Below are 19818 nucleotides of genomic sequence, written 5' to 3' on the forward strand. Positions count from 1 at the left end.
TTATTATTATTATATATAATTTTTTTTTTTTAGGCTAAAACCTGTCGGTTCAATTATATATATATATATATATATATATATTTTTTTTAATCCTGAAACTTGGGCATTTTCCTTTATTGTCAAATTTGGGCCTCTTGCCCTCCATTCTTTATTTTTGGGCTCTGGACAAATTTTTTTTTTATACCTAATTATTTGGATTTTTTTTTTGGTGCCCCTTTAAATTTTGGGCCCTGGACAATGGCCCTGGTTGCACTGGGCCTGGGCCGGCCCTGATTGAAGGAAGAAACATTTCATTGCACTCAGAATTCAAGCTGGTATATTAGCGCGTGCCCTAAAAGGGGAGGGACACTAAAAAGCATATCATCTCTCTACTTATATTATTACATTTGATATAAGGGCTTGTATTTCAAGCTACTGTATGAGGAGCAAGGAGGGGTATCCAGTTTTTGACTTGTGTCTCCAACCCATCATTTTCATCATGATGGAATAAGTTTCATTTTCTCAGATGAATGGTAGAGTTCAATTCAAAGGAACATGTAGAAGAATATGCATCTTCCACATGCACCTCTTATAGTGGCACCTATCGCTTTCTAAACCACTATTATTAGGATAGGGATTCTTTTCGGATTTCTTCCACCAAATCCACCAAGTTTGAGAATCCGAACCATTGAAATTTGATCTAACGGTTATAAATAAGGAGCTCCTTTAAACGTTATAATAATTGTAGTTGTTAAATCAAATTTTAACCGTCTTGATCTCCGAACTTAATGGATTTGATGGAAATGATCCGGAGATCCTTTTCCAAAATAAAGCTAGAAGAACAAGTCAAACCCACTTGACTGCATCCAAATCATTTTCAATGTTTCCGCCATTTTCCCACCATCTCTCAGTTCTTCGCTTCCCCGTCCACTCATAATCTCTCTCTCTCTCTCTCTCTCTGAATGCATCACTGCACCGTAACCCTGAAACCCCCAATTCCACACCATGTATCCTCCTCTCACTCCCACTTGATTTTTCCCCCCAGCCCTGGGCTGACCAAATCCCAATCCCACCCCATCTTCGCGCCAATATACATTCGCGCTCATTCCGTCTCCAACCGCACCGCCAGAGGGCTCGATGTCTCCGTCTCCAAACACTCCCCAAACTCCAGCACCCCAAATGGCTCCGTACACGATTGGAAGCCGAAGAGCGTCGGCGTTAAAGACGTAGATGTCGCCACTCTCGGCAATCTCTGCGTGGATATCGTGCTCAATGTGCCCAAATTGCCACCGCCCGATGTCCACGACCGCAAATCTTACATGGACCGGTTGTCCGCCTCGCCGCCGGATAAGGTTTGGTCCTCTCGCAGCCTCTGACTATGCCGAAAAAATTCGTTCTGTAATTTAATTTCTTGAATTCTGTGCATTTTCTTTACAATTAAAAATTGGACCCATTTGATATTTTGCTGTAGAAGTGAAGTAAAAGAGTTGAATTTGTGACAGTGACTGCTAATTTCATCTCTCTAGCGCAATTTGGAGTATTTTATTTGTTGGGATTCTTTAATTTCAGGTTGCAATGTGATCAAGTTTATAACTTTCGACCCATTACAATGGTTATGGTTTTTGCTTCTTAATACTTTCGTTTCGTCGTAATTTGAGTTTTTAGTTTTTCCTTTTGTTGATGTTGTTTTTCATTGTGTAGTAGTTTCTATGAAGAAAAGTGTAAGGTGCTTCCAATATTATATGATAAGCATCTCTGCCGATAAGTTTTCCAAATTTGATTATATGGTTTGAAATGTAGCAATACTGGGAAGCTGGTGGAAACTGCAATATGGCCATAGCAGCTGCAAGATTAGGACTTAAGTGCACCGCAATTGGGCACGTGGGTAACGAAGTATATGGACAGTTCCTTTTAGATGTCCTTCAAGATGAAGGAATTAGCATGGTTGGAATGAGTGACAACAATACCAATGTTGACAGTTCTAGTGCATCGTATGAAACACTTTTATGCTGGGTACTCGTTGATCCATTGCAAAGACATGGTTTTTGCAGGTAAATGTTTTCCACTTTTTGCTTTTCTTGTAGTAATTCCATCTTCTTTGTAAAGAATGGCAATTTGAATCGACCTGGTTTGTTTATCAGCCGAGCTGATTTCAGTAAGGAGCCTGCATTCAGTTGGATGAGCAAATTATCTGGACAAGTAAAGACAGCTATAAAACAGTCAAAGATTCTGTTCTGCAATGGTTATGGCTTTGATGAGCTCTCTCCTGGTGTAATAGCCGCAGCTGTAGAGTATGCCGTTGACGTTGGTACAGCAATTTTCTTCGACCCTGGACCACGTGGAAAAAGCCTTTCTGCTGGTACAACAGAAGAACGAGAAGCACTTAACCTGTTGTTGAGGATGAGTGATGTTCTTCTCCTAACGTCTGATGAGGTTGGATATATTGTTAACCACGATTCATCTTTCTTCTAGTTTATTCCATCTTATCGTGTGCAAAGTTTTCCTTTTGTCTTGCTGCTTTCAACCATCTAATACATTGTGATGATATTAATGATTTCCAGGCTGAGTCATTGACGAGCATTAAAAACCCAATATTAGCAGGGCAGGAGCTGCTCAAGCAAGGGGTGCACACAAAATGGGTGATTGTCAAAATGGGTCCAAGGGGTTCAATTCTAATAACTAGGTCAAGTATTTCTTTTGCACCAGCTTTCGAGGTATCATTTTCTAACTTTACATTTTCTTATGACATTGCCGTGAACTTGTAGCTTACTTGTTTATGAAATCATACTGGTACATGTTTATTAATTCTTGCTAGATATTTTTGTTCTACATCTAACTTTGGATCAAATTCAGTACATCTTGCTTGTTGTTTGCCGTCATGCACACCGTTTCACGCCAAAATCATATTTGTTATATTTAAGTTTTAAGCACAACATTAGACAAAAAAAAAGTTATCAAAAGTGTTGTACGTGCTCAAGATATGTCTGTTTGCTCTGTGTGCTCGTGCTTGTGTATGTTTGTTGTAGCTTGAACCTTCCTACAAATAAGAGTATTAGGTAGATCATATCTTTTGGCCAGAAGTAATTCTGCATCATAGAAGTGCCTTCATATTCTGTTGTATCCTGTTTGAATTCAAGTTCCAGCTCTCTTTATTGGCTGATACACCGATGAAACCTTAGTTCTTGTGCTGAAATGTGACAGGTAAATGTTGTAGATACTGTTGGATGTGGAGATAGTTTCGTGGCTGCTATTGCATATGGTTTTATCCACAACATGCCGATGGTTAACACATTAGCAATTGCAAATGCAGTAGGTGCAGCAACTGCCACAGGTTGTGGTGCTGGTAGGAATGTGGCAACCTTGGAGAAAGTAATAGAACTTATAAGGGCATCTAATCTCAAGGAGGATGACAAATTTTGGAATGAGTTAATTGATGAAAATTTGGGTGTCGAGGAAATTACGTCCCTCTCAAATTTGGTCATCAATGGAAGTGATAACCAGTTAAATTGTGTGTCCTTGCAGAAGGTGGTATCCGAATTGCTTCCTAAGCTCAAATCTGCACAGTTAGAAAGAAAAGTATCTTTTTGATAGATCGTAACAATAGTAGGTTTTTAGAAATTGGAGTTATTTGATTCTCTGGGTTTAATTACACCCTTGGGGTTCTTCTTCTTCTATGAAATTGAGTACTTTCGGGGAAAACATCAGTTTTGAGCAGGAGTCAGGTGAGCTTGCATAGCTTGAAGTTCATCTATTGGATTTAGTGAAATATTGTAGGTGACGGTATCGATTTGGTGCGTCTAATATATGCTTTGGCAATTGGCATGAGATCGCTTTTCTTTCCAGCTTTCTGCAAACATATTTTTTACTCTCCTGCGCGAAGATGTTTCATTCTTTGCACCTTTTCAACAGATTGTTCGGGAAGTTATTTAACACGCTCTTTTTCTCCTCTTGCACTTTCTTGTATGTTTCTGGCCCTTGGATTGAATGAATCAAAAGGGAATCAGGAGACAAAATAAACACGAGTATGCAAAAGGGAAAAAAGGGTGTGGCGATATCATTTCCCATTTGTTATTGATGAGGCATCTTTATTGGTGCTTTTTAGCCTGATATGTGGTGTAAACAAAGAAAAAGTGAATCTTATATGTTATGGTTTTTTGAAATTGCAATTCTAGAAATTGATTGTCACTTTGGCTCTTCTTTATTCATACCACTTCTTCACCATGTCTTTTTATGCATATCCTTTTTAAACGAGAAAAATCAGACCAAATTAATTACGAAAAGTGATTTTTGCACTTCCTTTTATACTTGGTGTACTTCCCCTCTTTTGTTCTAACGATTCAGTAGAATGGCGAGACATAATTGAGATGGGTGCATAACGTAAAAGATGATTGCGAAAATCACTCTCCATAAATAACTTTACCCTTCCCCTCGGTTTTTAAGTGGCAATGCTATAACCCTACGACCATAAACACATACTATATAGGATTTAGCATGGCCGATTGAACAAGACAGATGAAGGTTTGGCTAGGTGGACACGCTACCGTGCCGAACTTTTTTAACTCGAACTAGAATTGCCGTCCATGTCATTGAACTCAAATGAAATGAGTTGAACACATATTTATATTGATCAACTGACTAAATTCTCGTTTAAAAATAATATTTTTAATATTTGATTTTGCAAATTTAAATTAAAATTTTGATCCATTTAATTTTATTCTTCAAAAAATGTTATTAATAATGTACGATGAATGACATTGACTCATCGAGTGTAGTAAAAATTAAAAAAAATGGATTTGATAGGTTTTTTATGTGGGAAAAAAAGTAAATTACCAAAAAAGCCGAGGAGAAGAAGAGAGAACTACACAAGTGCCCTGACTCTCTCCTCATTTGTAACTGCCCCTATTGGTCGTAGCCCTCATCTTCCACCAAACAACGCTCATACCACTCCTCCATCACCTCTTTTACTTTTATGCCCTCCTACGGTCCCACCCCCCAACTCAATTATTTCTCAAACTCTCTCCATCTTATGTGGGTGAAATGAAGGCCCCCACACAAAATAAAAACTAATAAAAACACTTTTTTTTTTCTTGATATTTTAATATTTATTTTTATGTGGTATTTTTTTCTTTTGAGATAATGTTTTTCAAAAACACTTTTAGTTTATCACTCCTCTCTATTTATGGTCGTCAGATTAAATAAATCAAATGAAATAAGAGACATGATTAAACATGAAAGTATGAAAAGTTAAAAAGGTATGTGATTATCATCTCTCTTTCTTTTAAATAAAATGAAGATGTTTTAGTTTGAATATTGTACTATGGCACTAAGATTTATGTGGATTTTGCGATTGAATGTTATTGCATTTTTGTAGTTGTAGGTTCACCTGCAATTTGTAATAAATTTAAGACATTCTTTTATAGTAGTAGCGTTTACATGAACTTTCTAGTAGACTGAGTTATCACATTCTATAATAGTAAAGTTTACGCGAATTTTATAATGGACCGAGTTATCACATTTTTTTTTATCCTATTTCTTTAAAAGAAAGCGAAGATTTTATAGTAATGGTACAAAAAAAAATCTAACATTTTTTATAGTAAAAAGATTTACGTGAACTTTGTAATAGATAAAATTATCACATTGTTTAACAACAAGAGAATTTATGCAAACTTTGTAATCAACTAAATTATCAAGTTCTTTTATAGTAGTAGATTTTACGTGAATTTTCTAACAAACCAAATTATCAAAATTCTTTTATAACAGTAAGTTTTACGTAAATCTTGTAATATAACATTTATTTTTCTATAATAGTAAAATTTACGTGAACTCTAAATTATAAAGGTTTAGTGAACTCTAATGACCAAATTATCACTTGTCTCTTCATATCTACTTGTTCTTCTAATTAATTAATTGTTAATTCTAGTTTTTTTCCTTCATCACAAATAAAATTCAAAATCCAAAACAGGAAAACCCAAAAATTTAAATGATATTTCAGCTACATTTCTCAAAAGATAAATGAAAAGAGAAATGGGGGCAATATCGGAATACCAAAAAGTTGGACGGGAAAGGAAAAGAGGATGACATAAATACCCTCCAAATTGGCTAACCCTAGAAATTGCCGAAGTCCAGTCGCTGCCCTCGGTTTGCCCCTGCAAAATTTCTGTGCCTTCCCCTTCTCTACCCTTCTTCCCTCTCAGGTTTCTCTCTCCCCCACCTTCCAAACTCGAACACTTCTCTCTCTCTCTCTCTCTCTCTGCTCTTCCTTTTCTTGGTTTTCTTAGAAACAATTATTTATTTATTTTCTTTTATTAAACTGTATTAGATGCAATCTCTACTGATTTTTCGTCCATCTCTGAAGTTTCTTGATTGATATTTTTTTAATTTTGATTAATTTTTTTGTTGTGATTTTTTGCAGGTTCAGTTTGTAACTTCTGCTTGAGCTTCTGGGCAGACTTTGATTCTGTAAGTTCCGACGCACTTCAGCTTTGTTTTTCGCTGTAAATTATCTGTTTGGTTGCTGAGAAAATATCAGAAGCTTTAGGATTTGTGAGTTTGAAGCAGCCTAATTAGAGTATAACGTAGCATGGTAAGTTTCATACTTCAGTGTAAAGCCTTTTTTAGCTTATTCGTTAGGAATTCCTGCACCAGCGGGTACTGTGTGCTGATCTCAATCTGCACTTACTGTAATTTTACTGATTCCCGAATGAGTTTACATCAAAAAATTGTATTTCGTAATGAAATGGTGCTCTAAATTGGACTGTATGTCCGTTCTTTTGGGATCAATGGTAAAAAGAACATAAATTTGATCCAAATGTGCATTCTTTGTGACACAGGTCTACTCAGAAACGCAAATTGAGTTCTGTTTTAAGTTCTGTGTTTGATTGTATTGGTGGGGGTTGGTTTTTGGACCTGTAATGGCGGACCATAGTTTGGTTCTTGGGCAGAATGGTGATCTGCCATTGAGGCAGAATTCACATCCGGGACGGGGGCTGAATCACAATCTGGTTCCGGGTCAAAGTCATGGCCTTGCATTGAGGCATGCCCCTGATCAGGATTTGGAATTAGGGCATGGTAGCCATGATGATAAGCAGGGTTTTAGACATCCCCATGATCATGGATTAGCTTTCGATCAGACAAATGAACAAGAGATAGCCCTTCAACATAGGCGCATACAAAATCTTGAAGAAGAAGGTTTGGAGTTGGAGCAAGATATTGGTGTTGAAACTGATCAGGAGAATGTTGATGTCAATGAAAATGACAATGACCTTGCTCTTACTGTGGCAACTCATGAGTTGGGTTTATCAGATAATCATGCATTGTCATCGGTGGAGGGCCATGATCTTCACGAAAATTTGGATTTAGCAATGGATCAAAATCAGGAGATGGGTATTGTGCCTGACTCAGACATGAGTTTGCAGCAATCCCAGCTTTTAGATACTCCTCCTGTCCTTCAGTATCGATCTCATGCTATGACAACTAATCACCAGCTGGCTGTTGGGCAAGAGTTTCCTGATGTTCAGAGCTGTCGAAGGGCACTGAGAGATGCTGCTATTGCCCTTCGCTTTGAGATGCAGACTGTCAAGTCTGACAAAACTCGTTTCACTGCCAAGTGCGCAACAGAAGGATGCGCTTGGCGAATTCATGCTGCAAAGCTGCCTGGTGTCCCTACTTTCACAATAAGGACCATCCATGAGGAACACACCTGTGGTGGAATCACCCATCTTGGTCATCAACAAGCCTCTGTCCAGTGGGTTGCAGATTCTGTGGAACAACGTTTGAGGGAAAATCCTAATTACAAGCCAAAAGAGATACTAGAAGAGATTCACCGAGTTCATGGCATTGCATTATCGTATAAGCAGGCATGGAGGGGAAAGGAACGCCTCATGGCAGCTGTTCGTGGATCCTTTGAAGAAGATTATCGACTCCTTCCTCAATACTGTGACCAGATCAGAAGAACCAATCCTGGAAGTATTGCACAGGTTTATGGGAGTCCTGATGATAGTTCCTTCCAACGCCTATTTGTTTCATTACATGCATCTATATACGGGTTTCTGAATGCCTGTCGACCTCTTCTTGGGCTTGATAGGACTCATCTGAAAAGTAAGTATCTTGGGACTTTGCTTTTTGCTACTGGGTTTGATGGAGATGGAGCTCTGTTTCCATTAGCGTTTGGGGTGGTTGACGAAGAGAATGATGAAAATTGGATGTGGTTTCTCTCTGAGCTGCGTGTCCTGCTTGAAAATTATGCAGAGTACATGCCTAGGCTTACCATTTTGTCTGATAGACAGAAGGGCATTGTTGATGGGGTGGAACTAAACTTCCCGACTGCTTTTCATGGGTTTTGTATGCGCTATTTAAGTGACAGTTTACGGAAGGAATTTAATAATCCTCTGCTTGTTAACCTTTTCTGGGAGGCTGCTTATGCTCTTACTGGCATTGGGTTTGAACAAAAACTTATTGAGATTGAAGCTATATCACAGGAAGCAGCCCATTGGATTAAACAAATTTCTCCTCGCCTGTGGGCAACAGCATATTTTGAGGGGACAAGGTTTGGGCAGTTGACTGCTAATATGGTTGAATCGATAAATTCTTGGATAGTAGAAGCATCTGGGCTTCCAATAATTCAGATGATGGAGTGTATCAGACGGCATCTGATGACTTGGTTCAACGAGCGTCGTGAAATGAGCATGCAATGGACGGGCATACTTGTTCCTTCTGCCGAAAAGTGTGTTTTAGATGCAGTTGCGCTTGCTCGTACTTACAATGTGATTCGTGCAAATGAAGCCGAATTTGAAGTTAGAACCCATGAAGGATCAGTCACGGTGGATATTCGTACCCGTTGTTGTTCATGCCGTGGATGGCAGCTATGTGGGCTGCCATGTTCTCATGCTGCAGCAGCCCTCGAGTCATGCAGGCAACTTGTATATCGGTTCACAGAGAGTTGCTTCACAGTGGCAAATTATCGGAAAGCCTACTCAGAGACGATTCATCCAATTCCAGATAGAACTCTGTGGAAGGAGATAGCTGGATTCCCAAATGAAGGTAACCCGGAGATGTGGATGGTTATTAACCCGCCAAAGTCGCTTCGACCACCTGGACGACCAAGGAAAAGGCGAATTCGCACAGAAGATGGTAGTCGCACGAAACGAGTTGTGCATTGCAGCCGCTGTAATCAGACCGGACACTTCCGAACAACTTGTGCTGCCCCCATATAGTCGCCAATACCCAAGCTCATACTGTGCAAAGAAGATATAGGCTTTTCTCTGTTAGTAGTGTCTTGATTTGTATCTTTGCGTGTTCATAGGCCTTCATTAGACACAGGATCTTCCCGTAGGCTTTTTATTTCGGATAGTCGATGTCCAGTTGATGCTTCAGTCACATATTTCGATCGTTAATTAGCAACGTAATCAGTTAATTAAACATTCTTAATCAATTAGTTCTATGAGCTTCTAATTTTTGTTTGTCTTTTATTTCTTTCCATGGTGTTTTTGGTTTTGGTATTCTGAGATTAAATCCTTTTTTTTTCTATTTTTTTTAGCAAGCGATATTATCAACACTAAAAGGATGAGGAAGTGGGTTAAGCTTCACAATAGGCTAGTAATAATGTTGTTCATGTTTCGAATTCTTTTGAAGTCAGCTCAAGACACGAGTTCTAAACCCTAAATCATAAGCCTTGTTTAGAATGACAACTCTAAACCATGAGTGGTTAACTCTAGTTAAACCCTAAATGACAACACCAAACCCTACAACCTTTGTGCTTCAAAAAAAAACCTAGTAAGTTGGTCTATTTATTTTCAGTGGATTGATCCTTGTTCAATGTTTGTATCTTTTCCAGTATGTGTATTATACCAAACTTGCAGACATTATCCTCCATATAACAAAGTTGAGACAAAACTTAAAGCCAAATACTTTGAGGTAGTCCAATCTGCATGCAAGTCAAATATCTCAGCTAGATATTTGTTTGCTTCATGTTTTTTACTGCTTATGCGAATTTCTAACAAAATTAAGCATCGTAAAATATATTTCCAAAGCATTTTTCAAAGCTTCTTTATGGCGCCCATAAATCTTTTCTACGCCTTCCCTCCTACAGTCCTACTCCTAGTTTCTTTTATAATTTTTTTTGGTTAAATAGCTTAAAAATCAATAAAAAAAAACACTTAAAAGATTCAATAAATAGTAAGACCCTTTTTTAAATCTAAAATATTTTCCTCACTACATCATTTTGTGTTCTTTCTCTTTGACATAAACCATTAAAGCTTATAGAAAATTTCAAATTCAATATAAATACTTACAGAAAGTTCAATAAAAAATCGCTTTTAAACTGTAAGACCGCTTTTGAAAATTTAATAAAAAATAAGTAAGGAAAATTTCAACATAAAGCCTTAAATCTCATGTAGATGAATTCATGTATTTTATGTCTAACCCCAAGAAATTCTGCAACAAAATGAAAACGGAAAAAATGCCTACTTTGTGAGATTGTGTTTAGGTTTTCAAATACCAAGATGAAAGTTGGCACCACTTTTTGAGGAGAACATGCTCGAAATGTGGGAACAGAATGGCTACTCAGGAAAAGGGACTTTGACTTGTCATAAATCTTTCAAATATGCATATGGTATAGAGGTAATGATTCCATTAGCTTCTGGTATTAAACTTGATTGTGATTTTTTATTTTTATCTTTCTGTTACACGATAATATGACGGCTGTTACAATCAGCGTTCTGCATTTATTATACTCTAGAGTTACTTGCTTAGTTTTTGCGCTAAACAAGTCGGTCGGGAAAAAAAATAAACTTAACTTTTATTATTTGTAACCGTTGAAACATGAGATGTTGAAGAAAGTCGTCTAGGTCTAGGGACTATAGTGCTCGCCCTGATCAATCATAGAGTATTTAAAAAATCATGTAGGGCCTAATTGGAAAGTTGATTTTGATTCCAAAATATCTACTAAGGACTTTATTAATTTGTAGTCAATCAAAAATTATCTTAATAATTTGTATACACATTCTTCTCTTTTCCATAGCACATAGATGTGTGGGCTAAGTTTGACTCGAATATGAAATTAAAACTGTTTTTTTATGAACGAATCGATTCCAAATAAAACTCTTTGAGGAATATCAAGATTTCATACATTGAAAATTATTTTCAAAGATGCAAAATTAGGAAAATTTTAAAACTAGACTCCGAGTTAAGAATAATTATATTCTAAATTGGTTAAAAAGGCTGCCACAAAATTTCCTTCTTGATATTATATATGCAACTGATTGACAAAAGAACTTTTGAATATCTCTAACTTGTGACAAAATAGACCAAAAATATATATGAAATTGAAACATGGATAGGAGATCTTAAACTTATTATCATCAAGTCAAGACAAAAATAAAATAAAATTGGGGAGTGCATTATGCATAATAATGCACTTTATATTCCACTTTTCTTTTGTCCCTTTTTCCTTTCTGCTTTAAAATTTGTTGGTTGGTTGTCTGTAAATAGCTTTAACATACCAATCTGTGTTAAGCTTGGGATTTAAGCTTGGCATAAATCACATATGCATGCCATCATTGATAACTGAAGGTTCTCCACCTTCCGTCACCGTCCCTTTACCCAAGTGGCAAGCAAAAGGCATATCCTTTGCTTGTAAGCTGCAATCAACACCAAGGTCAAGATCCTTGCATGAAAGCAACACACCCTCCTCAAACTATTCATCACTTCATCAATTATTAATCAGTCTCAATAGACCCGGTTACAAACTTTTAATCACAATATATAGAATTGGAGGGACATCAATTTAACAGACAATAAGAGTACTAAATCGTGGTGTTTGTATTTGTTTTATTTGTGCATATTTCCACTATTTTAGGTATTGGTGCAGGTTTTACATAAGTTGATTGTTAAAAAGCAACTACAAAGTCTGGACCATATACAATTATACATTGGCCTTAGCAAAGGTTTAGGGCAGAAAGCTTTTGAAAGTAGAGGGTAGCTTGTTCCTTAATCTATTTTTAAGTACCTAAAGAAGCTATTTAAGTTGACTTTAAAACTACTAACTAATATATTTTCTTGAGGAGAGAAAAAGAAAATCTTGACAATTTCCTTTTACTTTGGATGTTTATTATTACAATTTGATATCCACAAAGAACCTTTGGCCAGCTATGTGTGCAATTGAAAGCAAGTTTAGCAGTATTAGTGTAGAAGGTGGACTCCATGTGTCATGTGACATGGGGAAAGAATCTTGTTTTCATCCTTACGTATATAAGGACCCCATGAAAATATAATGCATGGCCATATAAAATCTCTCTCTCTCTCTCTGTATGCCATCTCTCTCTCCTCTCCTCTCCTCTCTCTCTCTCTTAAGAACAGTTGTGGGGAATGTTGTCTGGTTCGAGATCTTTCAATAAAACTTGAAGATCGTTATCATCTGAATGATCTCGGACCAGGCTTCATTCCCCTCAACTTGGAGGAATATACAGAGTCTAGAAACATATCATGCATTAAAATGCAACGAAGAATTATACAGGTACATCAATTTGTTGTTTTAGTACACTACTGCCTAATGATTCCTGTTATGTGCAGAGAAGCTGGCTGCAGATTTTCAATCGTGGCCGGAATCGGCAACGGGAGCAACCCAGCATCAGGTCGGTAATGATATATAGTTTAATTCTTTCTTTTTCATGCTTAAATGTTGACAAAGATGTTTAGTGCCGATGCGAACTGCAAATTAAAGCTTTCCTTCTGTCCTTTTCGTTTGTTTATTTCTTTGATGTTCTGATAAAGGATATAAAGATCTCTCTCTTCCATGCCAAACTATACCTTACAAGATAAGTGAACCCTAAATTGGAAGAAAGACTTGTATGAAACTGAGACGTTATGTGAGAAAGTTAAAACGTATAATGACGCTGATAAACTTGATATATTGACACTTTGGTGGCCTCATTTCATATAAGTATATGCTCAGATTTACGTGTGAAGTTCATAATTTCAGATCTGCTAAATATAGATAACTATATAGCTTCTCAATTGGCTGCTTGATATTATTTTACTTTGTGAGATGAAAAAATTAAAAATAAATCATGTCCAAAAGAAAAATAATGCAATTGAAAGTGGAGCATGAAGTATGCTGATATGAGAAGAATACAATATCAAGAGTTATAAGTGTGGGTTCTAATTTTCATGTTGAAAGTAAAAGCTAGGTTGTAAAATAGGAATCAAAGTACTTATTTGTTTTGTGGGGCTTTTGATTGGACTTCAGAGGGATAAAAGAACCTATTTGGGGGGTTGAAATGAAAGATTGCAGGGAGAGAAATGGAGAGGGGGTGCCAGCTGCCTACCAGTGCGATCTTTGTCTGCTTATGTGTATTATATTCTCATGCATATGCTATCCTGACTCTTTTTTCATGCAACATTGTAGGGTATTGTCTAATTTTCAACAAATTATGGCACGATTTGGATGGTGGGATTTCTTGTTTTTGGAGAACTGGTACCTTCAAAATACGGTAAAATTGTTTGCTAACTGTTACAAAGTTTTTTAGAGAGAGAGAGAGAGAGAGAGAGAGAGAGAGAGAGAGGGGAGGGAAGAGAGTGTCTGGTCTCTTTTAGTTGACATCCATCAATCTAAATTCATTTGGCAATGTGGTTTCCTTCAGAAACAGAAACTAATTGTATGTTTGTGCATGTTTTCAACCGTCATGGTGGGTATCCAATTCTCCTCAAGAATGAACAGCCGATGGTACAACTAAAAATAAAACCATAAAAAAAAGGTCGTACCCAGTGCACAAGGCTCCCGCTTTACGCAGGGTCTGGGAAATGTGAATGTCGGCTAGCCTTACCCCCATTTTATGGAGAGGCTGCTCCCCAAGTCTCGAACCTGAGATCTACCGCTCATAGGCGAAACTAAAAATAAAACCATATTCTACAAATTTCTTTAGTTTTGTAAGTAAAGCATGTGGAAAGCTGATGAATGTGACAACTGCAAAAGTTGAAGTATTGTATAAGTATGCAGACTTGGGCGTAGCCAAGTTAGCTAGAGGCTAGAGCACCCAAGCTCGAATCTCCTTCTTCGCTAATACGTTAGAATATGGTTCAAATAAAGAAAAAGTATTCAACAAGTAAAAATATATACAGAAACATTCATAGACATACCCTTCACAATATGACCCTCATAGCACAACTAGTAAGGCCAGACTCTCAAACCATTTCAGTTCGGCTTTTTGACATGGGGGTAGATGTTTTTTCGTTCTATAAATAAATGGAAAATATTTTGAGGTCATAAAAAAGAAAGAGAACAAAAGGCTCGTAAAGTATCGCAGCAGAAAATTTTAGTGAATAATTTGCAGTTCTTTTATTGAATTCTCAACATGAACATTTGACAGAATTTAAGGTTTTCATGAAGTACAAACAAGTTTAATATCTGTATTACAAAACTATGGAGGAGAACGGGGGGCGGACTGATTACAACACACTCTTTGATCATGTTCTCTCATACTTTGACGAAAGATTAACGCTGAAGCGACGTTCATAGAATAGTACCTTTCAGAGGTAAACTTCTCTTCTTCTTTGACACCATGTCATAATCTGCGAGACCAGGAGAAAAATGCAACTTTGACATGCATGCACAAGCACGCTGCACTAGGTCTTGTTTCTTTGCAACCTTGATTCAGGTGAGTCACACGCGCACTGCAGTTGAATGCATCTTCAATCCTTTACTCCATCGATGTGATCTCCTCTTGTACAGAGCCCCGTCACCCCACCACTGAAGATTTTGTTTTGAATACAGTACAGATCAGCCATTTAAGACCATAGCAATGCACCTTCACATTTTGTAACTTAGAAGATAGCATCAAAAAATTCGAAAAACCTTGTTCTTTGGAAGATCTATCTCATGTCTGATATTGTATGGTTTCACTCTGCAAGAACTCCAAATCATTCTCTTGAATTAAGAGTCCTTATGTGTTTCCATGCCCCTTCGAGACCCTGAAAAATGAACAACTTCCTTTTCTTAGGAACACATACAAGACCTTTACCATACTATTGAAGCGGGGTTGGTGCCCACCATAGCCCAAAGTTGACTCCCTCCGTTCTTGATACGAGCTGAATCAATAAGAATTGTAATAATATCACGATCTCACTGAAAAATTTCTTACTTGCAAATTGTGTGAGAAATAAATGCTTCGCTACTTTAAAATAAGAAATAAATTTAATCGGCATTCTTAAGACATGCATTATGATATTATTTGTCAACAAAAATTCGTTAAATTTAACATAAAATGCATAAATAGATTAACATGCCTGCCTTTTGTGTGAAAAGCATTAATATACATAATGGATCACAAGCGTTATAGAAAAAAAAAGTGTACGCTTTTTTTTTTTTTTTTTTGGCTTTTGACAAGCCTAATACTCTATATCATTTCTAACTTATGACAGAAAATTTGAACTCAAATGCAATAAATTTTGAACTGAACTGATGTAATTCACCTAGGCAAAGAAAGTGAATGTTTTTTTTTTTTTTTTTTTTTTTTGCTAATAAAGAAAGTGAATGTTGGAAATTCTTAAAAGTGGGGAAATTATAATTGCTAAAAAATACTTTAGTTTATAAAAGTGTTTAATGAAATAATTAGATTAGTTGGCCTTTGCCATGTTATATATTTGGTTAGTTCCATTAATAATATTATTATTAATTGACTAACAACGTTCTCTCAAAGATAATATCGACGTGTGTAACCACTCAATAGCAACAAACTATCACGATTAACATGCAACGACAAAAAGCATAACCAAATCCCAAATTTTCCTTCATCTTTTTAACAATCAAATGAACAAAAACAAAAATATATAAGCAAAAATAAATAAAAATATTCATTCATTCTTCAAATCTGAGCAATTTTCCTGGAATTTGTAAGACATGCAGAAAGGTAAGAATTATCATGCAACAAAGCTAGTCAGCCTCTTGATATTGGCCTTTTCCGTCGCTCTTTGCTTCCATCCTTCATGCAAAAACCTATCTCATTTTTCGTTCCTCATCACCTCTCCATTTTCTTCAGATCACACCTTCACTCAGATCCTTGTAGCCTCCTCAATCGGCATCATCATTGCCGCCGCGCTGCATTACCGCCTCCGAAAGCACAAGGATCAGAAGGTCATCCCCCGCCTCAAGGTTTCCGACTCGAACCGCGTTCATCACAAGCTCGAGAGGTTCCCCCACTATGTAGGTAATGATAACATGATCATCCGCTTATTTTCCGTGGCCTTTGTGATCTGCAAGGTGTTTGTGATTGAATATTTTTGGCTTTGTGTTGTTGTGGATGCAGCTAGGCAGCTGGGATTCAAAGACAGAAGAGAATGTCCACAGCTCTGCAAGCTAGCCACTGAATACATTAGAAAGTTTGAGGGGTTTGAGGAAGATATCTACAACTTCTTTTCCAGTGAACCGGATGCGGATTCTCTGTTTGTGAAGCTCGTCGAGGAGTTTGAGAGATGCATCCTCAGTTATTTTGCATTTCACTGGAGCCAAGCTGATATGATGATTACTCAGGTGATTAAGATCAAAAACAAAATATATGGATGATAATGTGATAGTGTTCATGATGCATTTTTTTCCATAATTTAACCATACAATGTTGAATTCCGGTGATTTATTTCTCCGTGGAACTGAAAGTAACAACAATTTATAAAATTTCAGATCTTGAGTTGTGATGCTGAGCCCAAAAAGAAGCTCAAAAACATTGTCATGGCGGCAACCAGGTGGGAAATTTAATTCTTTTTGGTAGGGTATGCGTGTGCGTGCGTGTGTTAGTAAGACATGGAAATTGATATGCAAATATTGAAGTTTATAGGAATACTAATTACCTGCAATTTGTGATACAGAGAACAGAGATTCGAGAGAGTGACGAAAAATTTGAAGGTGGCTAGAGTTTTCACTAACTTAGTGGAGGAGATGAAGGCGATGGGACTCGCACAGCCGGATGACTCAACGTGCACAGAGGTGATGGCTCCGGTGGCTCATGCTGACAGAAGTCCGGTCCTCCTGCTCATGGGAGGTGGAATGGGAGCAGGAAAGAGCACTGTGTTAAAGGACATTCTCAAAGAGTAAGTATATTTGAATGCAAAATCTATATAAACCAACTTCTTTTGGAAAACTGTTGGGTTTCTAACCTTATTCCACATGCGGATCATCTTCATTTCTAAAATTTTGATTTACCAACCACATTATGAATCGGGAAATCAGAAGCGAAACTTTATTTTCTTACCGGCTGAGGAGTAATTTCCAAATTAATGAACACGAAAAATAAAGTGGAGAGAAGCTAACATGGTATTTTTGGATGAAATGCGTTACAGACCATTCTGGCACGGAGCAGCGGGGAATGCTGTAGTGATTGAGGCAGACGCCTTCAAAGAATCAGATGTCATATACAGAGCTCTCAGCTCCAGAGGCCATCATGACGACATGCTTCAAACCGCTGAACTGGTATATATCAACTCTTTCTTCTCTTTCTCTCTAACTTCAAGAGCAGCATCATCACACTTTTCCCGGAAGTTCCCTGCAAATAGCGTAGACTTGACCCGTAAAATTGACGTATAGAAGTATTCGCTGCACATAGCTTTTTTATAGCCCGAGTTATATTACCTGAAGGGGCATCTGATTACAGTGCATCTCTATCCTTGATCTGGATGAAGAAGTTGATCCTTCACGACACGAATCTAAACAGGTAGTACTTCTCTTAACCACACTGACGTAGGAGGATCTCCAGCCATTGCCAGAATCCTTAGGACAGATGATTATATGAGGCCTTAAAACTTTCGATACGAAGCTACCTTCAAAACTCAGAACGCTACCCACCTATCTTCTCTACTTTCAGCGTCTGTTTCCTGTCTCTATTACAATGCTGCAGTGGAACTTTAGATGCACAGAATTTACTCAAAAACTGATAAAATAGCGTTAAACAGGTACACCAATCATCTACGGACGCAGCATCATCCCTCCTCGTCACAGCGCTTAATGAAGGGCGGGATGTCATCATGGATGGCACACTCTCTTGGGTACCATTTGTTGTGCAGACGGTAACAATGGCCAGAAATGTTCATCGCCGTCGTTACCGCATGGGGCCTGGTTACAGGGTGAATGAGGATGGAACTGTCACTGAAAACTATTGGGAACGACTTGACGATGAAGAACCAGAACAAGTAGGAGGCAGAAAGAGAAAACCGTACAGGATAGAGCTTGTTGGAGTCATGTGTGATGCTTATCTAGCTGTTATAAGAGGCATCAGGTAACATTACATGTCAAAGATATCCTATTTTTCTTAATTCTTGTTCTTTTCGCTCTCAAATTTGTGGCAAGAAAAAACATTGATGCATGAAATTGGGCATTCTCAATGACAACAGGAGAGCTATCATGGTTAGAAGAGCGGTGCGAGTAAACTCACAATTGAAATCCCACAAGAGATTTGCTAATGCATTTCTAACATATTGCCAACTGGTTGACAACGCGAGACTATATTGCACGAATGTACTGGAAGGCCCGCCTAAGGTACGCCTGCTACCCTTCTTTTCGTTTATCTTCCTTTCCAATAAGAAAAACCTGCAGACCTTCACATAAGCAAGCTCAATAAGGACGGACTTTCTTGGTCAAAGCTCGGATACGTAACATAATAGTACAAACTTACAGTTTCCTTTGATGGCTTTGATTTCCACATCTCCTAGCCTCGGAAATCATAGCCGTTGCACCCTGAACCCCGAAACACGTCTGATGAAGTCCGGGCGTCCATCTGAATTCAAGATGTATAGAATGAATTTACTAGTCAATGATGGATATAAAGCACGCTTATAGCAATCTAAGATAATGATTTTTGTGAAGTTGATAGGATGGAAAGACAAAGACAAAACATTGCTCGTGGATCCAGATGAAATCGATTGCTTAAAAAGGGTGGGCAGGCTAAATGACACAGCGAATTCCATATACGAACTTTACAAGCGCCCTAACCCAGCTTATGAAACCGGGTCAGTCTGGAAGGACATTGTCTTATCACCTTCAAGATTAAACATTCAAAAGGAGCTGAAGTACTCCATTCAGAAAGTCGAAAGATTGAAACAATAAGCCAACGGTCCCAGCCAGGTAGCATTTTAAACTTCTTATCTTCACAGCTCACAAGACGGGAGGAGACATAGCAAAGGATCGGAGTTTTCCATATTTGCAACCAGCAAGTATTTGTCAGTGTTGTAGCAAAGACGAGGAGCTTTCTTGTCTGTGTTGTATCAAAAATGAGGAGCTTACTCCTAACGTTTATATATATAGAAGGTGAAGATTTGCAGGTCAAAATTCGGATTTATCTTCACAGATGATCATAGGCATATATATGAGATTGACAATGTCTGATTTCCTTGTTGTATGAACTTCATTAGGCCAGTTTAGAAAAGATATTTCCTTTTTCCTTGTGTTTTCTGTTCTGATAAACCTAAACTTACCCTTAACATAAACATACGGTGTAATCGAAATGAATTAATGACTTTGAATTCAGATGTTCCAGGATGTACTTGAGTAGTGAAATTTTTTTGTTATTCAACAGAGAAGAGTGGTAGCGAAGAAACTATAAGAATTAAATGAGTTGTGTATTTTTCCGGTAAAAACGAGTTAAGAAATGAACATTCATACAGTTATATCCAATATAATCTATAACAACGCAACTGTGAAATCAACACCTGCCTTAAATAAATCTATAGATCCACAGCTAATTGGCAAATAAATTCGACTCCAGATGGTAACCTAGAGTTTCTTAAAAGACACTGTTCGACCCTAAATGGCAGATGCATTGAGGAGGGCATTAGAATATAACCAAAACTACATAGCCATAG

The 19818-nt window shown here is 37.5% G+C and overlaps 3 protein-coding genes, 2 long non-coding RNA genes and 1 other non-coding gene across 9 annotated transcripts; 5 read left to right on the forward strand and 1 right to left on the reverse strand.

The window, feature by feature from the left end:
* Nucleotides 1-782: 782 nt before the first annotated feature.
* LOC103445696 (fructokinase-1) lies at nt 783-4164 on the forward strand. The gene is made up of 5 exons (XM_008384707.4): nt 783-1331; nt 1780-2030; nt 2121-2412; nt 2541-2693; nt 3181-4164. Exons 1-5 carry the CDS (start codon nt 942-944, stop codon nt 3565-3567), a joined length of 1473 nt encoding a protein of 490 aa, XP_008382929.1. The 5' UTR covers nt 783-941; the 3' UTR covers nt 3568-4164.
* A 1924-nt stretch (nt 4165-6088) lies between these two features.
* Nucleotides 6089-9429, forward strand: LOC103445697 (uncharacterized). 2 transcript variants are annotated; one of them, XM_008384710.4, is made up of 3 exons: nt 6089-6173; nt 6392-6438; nt 6810-9429. In XM_008384710.4, the coding sequence occupies exon 3, from the start codon at nt 6891-6893 to the stop codon at nt 9189-9191; it is 2301 nt and encodes a 766-aa protein (XP_008382932.1). In that variant the 5' UTR covers nt 6089-6173; nt 6392-6438; nt 6810-6890; the 3' UTR covers nt 9192-9429. The 2 variants fall into 2 exon arrangements, with proteins under 2 accessions (XP_008382932.1, XP_008382933.1); XM_008384711.4 differs by having other exon boundaries at nt 6091-6173; nt 6392-6562.
* A 2821-nt stretch (nt 9430-12250) lies between these two features.
* LOC139188427 (uncharacterized) lies at nt 12251-13659 on the forward strand. The gene is made up of 2 exons (XR_011571838.1): nt 12251-12608; nt 13382-13659. It is a non-coding gene; the product is annotated as an uncharacterized lncRNA (long non-coding RNA).
* On the forward strand, nt 12332-12428 carry MIR166C (microRNA MIR166c). The gene has a single exon (NR_120885.1). It is a non-coding gene; the product is annotated as a microRNA MIR166c (primary transcript).
* A 2085-nt stretch (nt 13660-15744) lies between the features above and the next one.
* On the forward strand, nt 15745-19395 carry LOC103445698 (calmodulin calcium-dependent NAD kinase). Of its 3 annotated transcripts, XM_008384713.4 has the most exons (9): nt 15745-15881; nt 16011-16178; nt 16278-16501; nt 16649-16710; nt 16834-17055; nt 17305-17434; nt 17914-18236; nt 18352-18496; nt 18824-19395. In XM_008384713.4, exons 1-9 carry the CDS (start codon nt 15872-15874, stop codon nt 19061-19063), a joined length of 1524 nt encoding a protein of 507 aa, XP_008382935.3. In that variant the 5' UTR covers nt 15745-15871; the 3' UTR covers nt 19064-19395. The 3 variants fall into 3 exon arrangements, with proteins under 3 accessions (XP_008382935.3, XP_070661866.1, XP_070661867.1); XM_070805765.1 differs by having other exon boundaries at nt 15872-16178; nt 18824-19285; XM_070805766.1 differs by lacking the exon at nt 15745-15881 and having other exon boundaries at nt 15958-16174; nt 18824-19285.
* LOC139188428 (uncharacterized) lies at nt 15783-18827 on the reverse strand. Its single transcript, XR_011571839.1, has 4 exons — nt 18633-18827; nt 17594-18547; nt 16816-17507; nt 15783-16481 (listed from the first exon to the last, which is right to left on the reverse strand). It is a non-coding gene; the product is annotated as an uncharacterized lncRNA (long non-coding RNA).
* Nucleotides 19396-19818: the final 423 nt, after the last annotated feature.

The sequence above is a fragment of the Malus domestica genome, chromosome 10, assembly GCF_042453785.1.
Source record: "Malus domestica chromosome 10, GDT2T_hap1".
NCBI lineage: Eukaryota > Viridiplantae > Streptophyta > Magnoliopsida > Rosales > Rosaceae > Malus > Malus domestica.

Excerpts from the sequence above, each read along its gene's own strand:
- LOC103445696 (XM_008384707.4), top strand. The coding sequence starts at position 942 with ATGCATCACTGCACCGTAACCCTGAAACCCCCAATTCCACACCATGTA. Across the intron at positions 1,332-1,779 it reads CCGCCTCGCCGCCGGATAAG|CAATACTGGGAAGCTGGTGG; the intron begins GTTTGGTCCTCT and ends TTTGAAATGTAG. Across the intron at positions 2,413-2,540 it reads TTCTCCTAACGTCTGATGAG|GCTGAGTCATTGACGAGCAT; the intron begins GTTGGATATATT and ends AATGATTTCCAG.
- LOC103445697 (XM_008384710.4), top strand. The coding sequence starts at position 6,891 with ATGGCGGACCATAGTTTGGTTCTTGGGCAGAATGGTGATCTGCCATTG.
- LOC103445698 (XM_070805765.1), top strand. The coding sequence starts at position 15,872 with ATGCAGAAAGGTAAGAATTATCATGCAACAAAGCTAGTCAGCCTCTTG. Across the intron at positions 16,711-16,833 it reads ATTGTCATGGCGGCAACCAG|AGAACAGAGATTCGAGAGAG; the intron begins GTGGGAAATTTA and ends TTTGTGATACAG. Across the intron at positions 18,497-18,823 it reads TACTGGAAGGCCCGCCTAAG|TTGATAGGATGGAAAGACAA; the intron begins GTACGCCTGCTA and ends ATTTTTGTGAAG.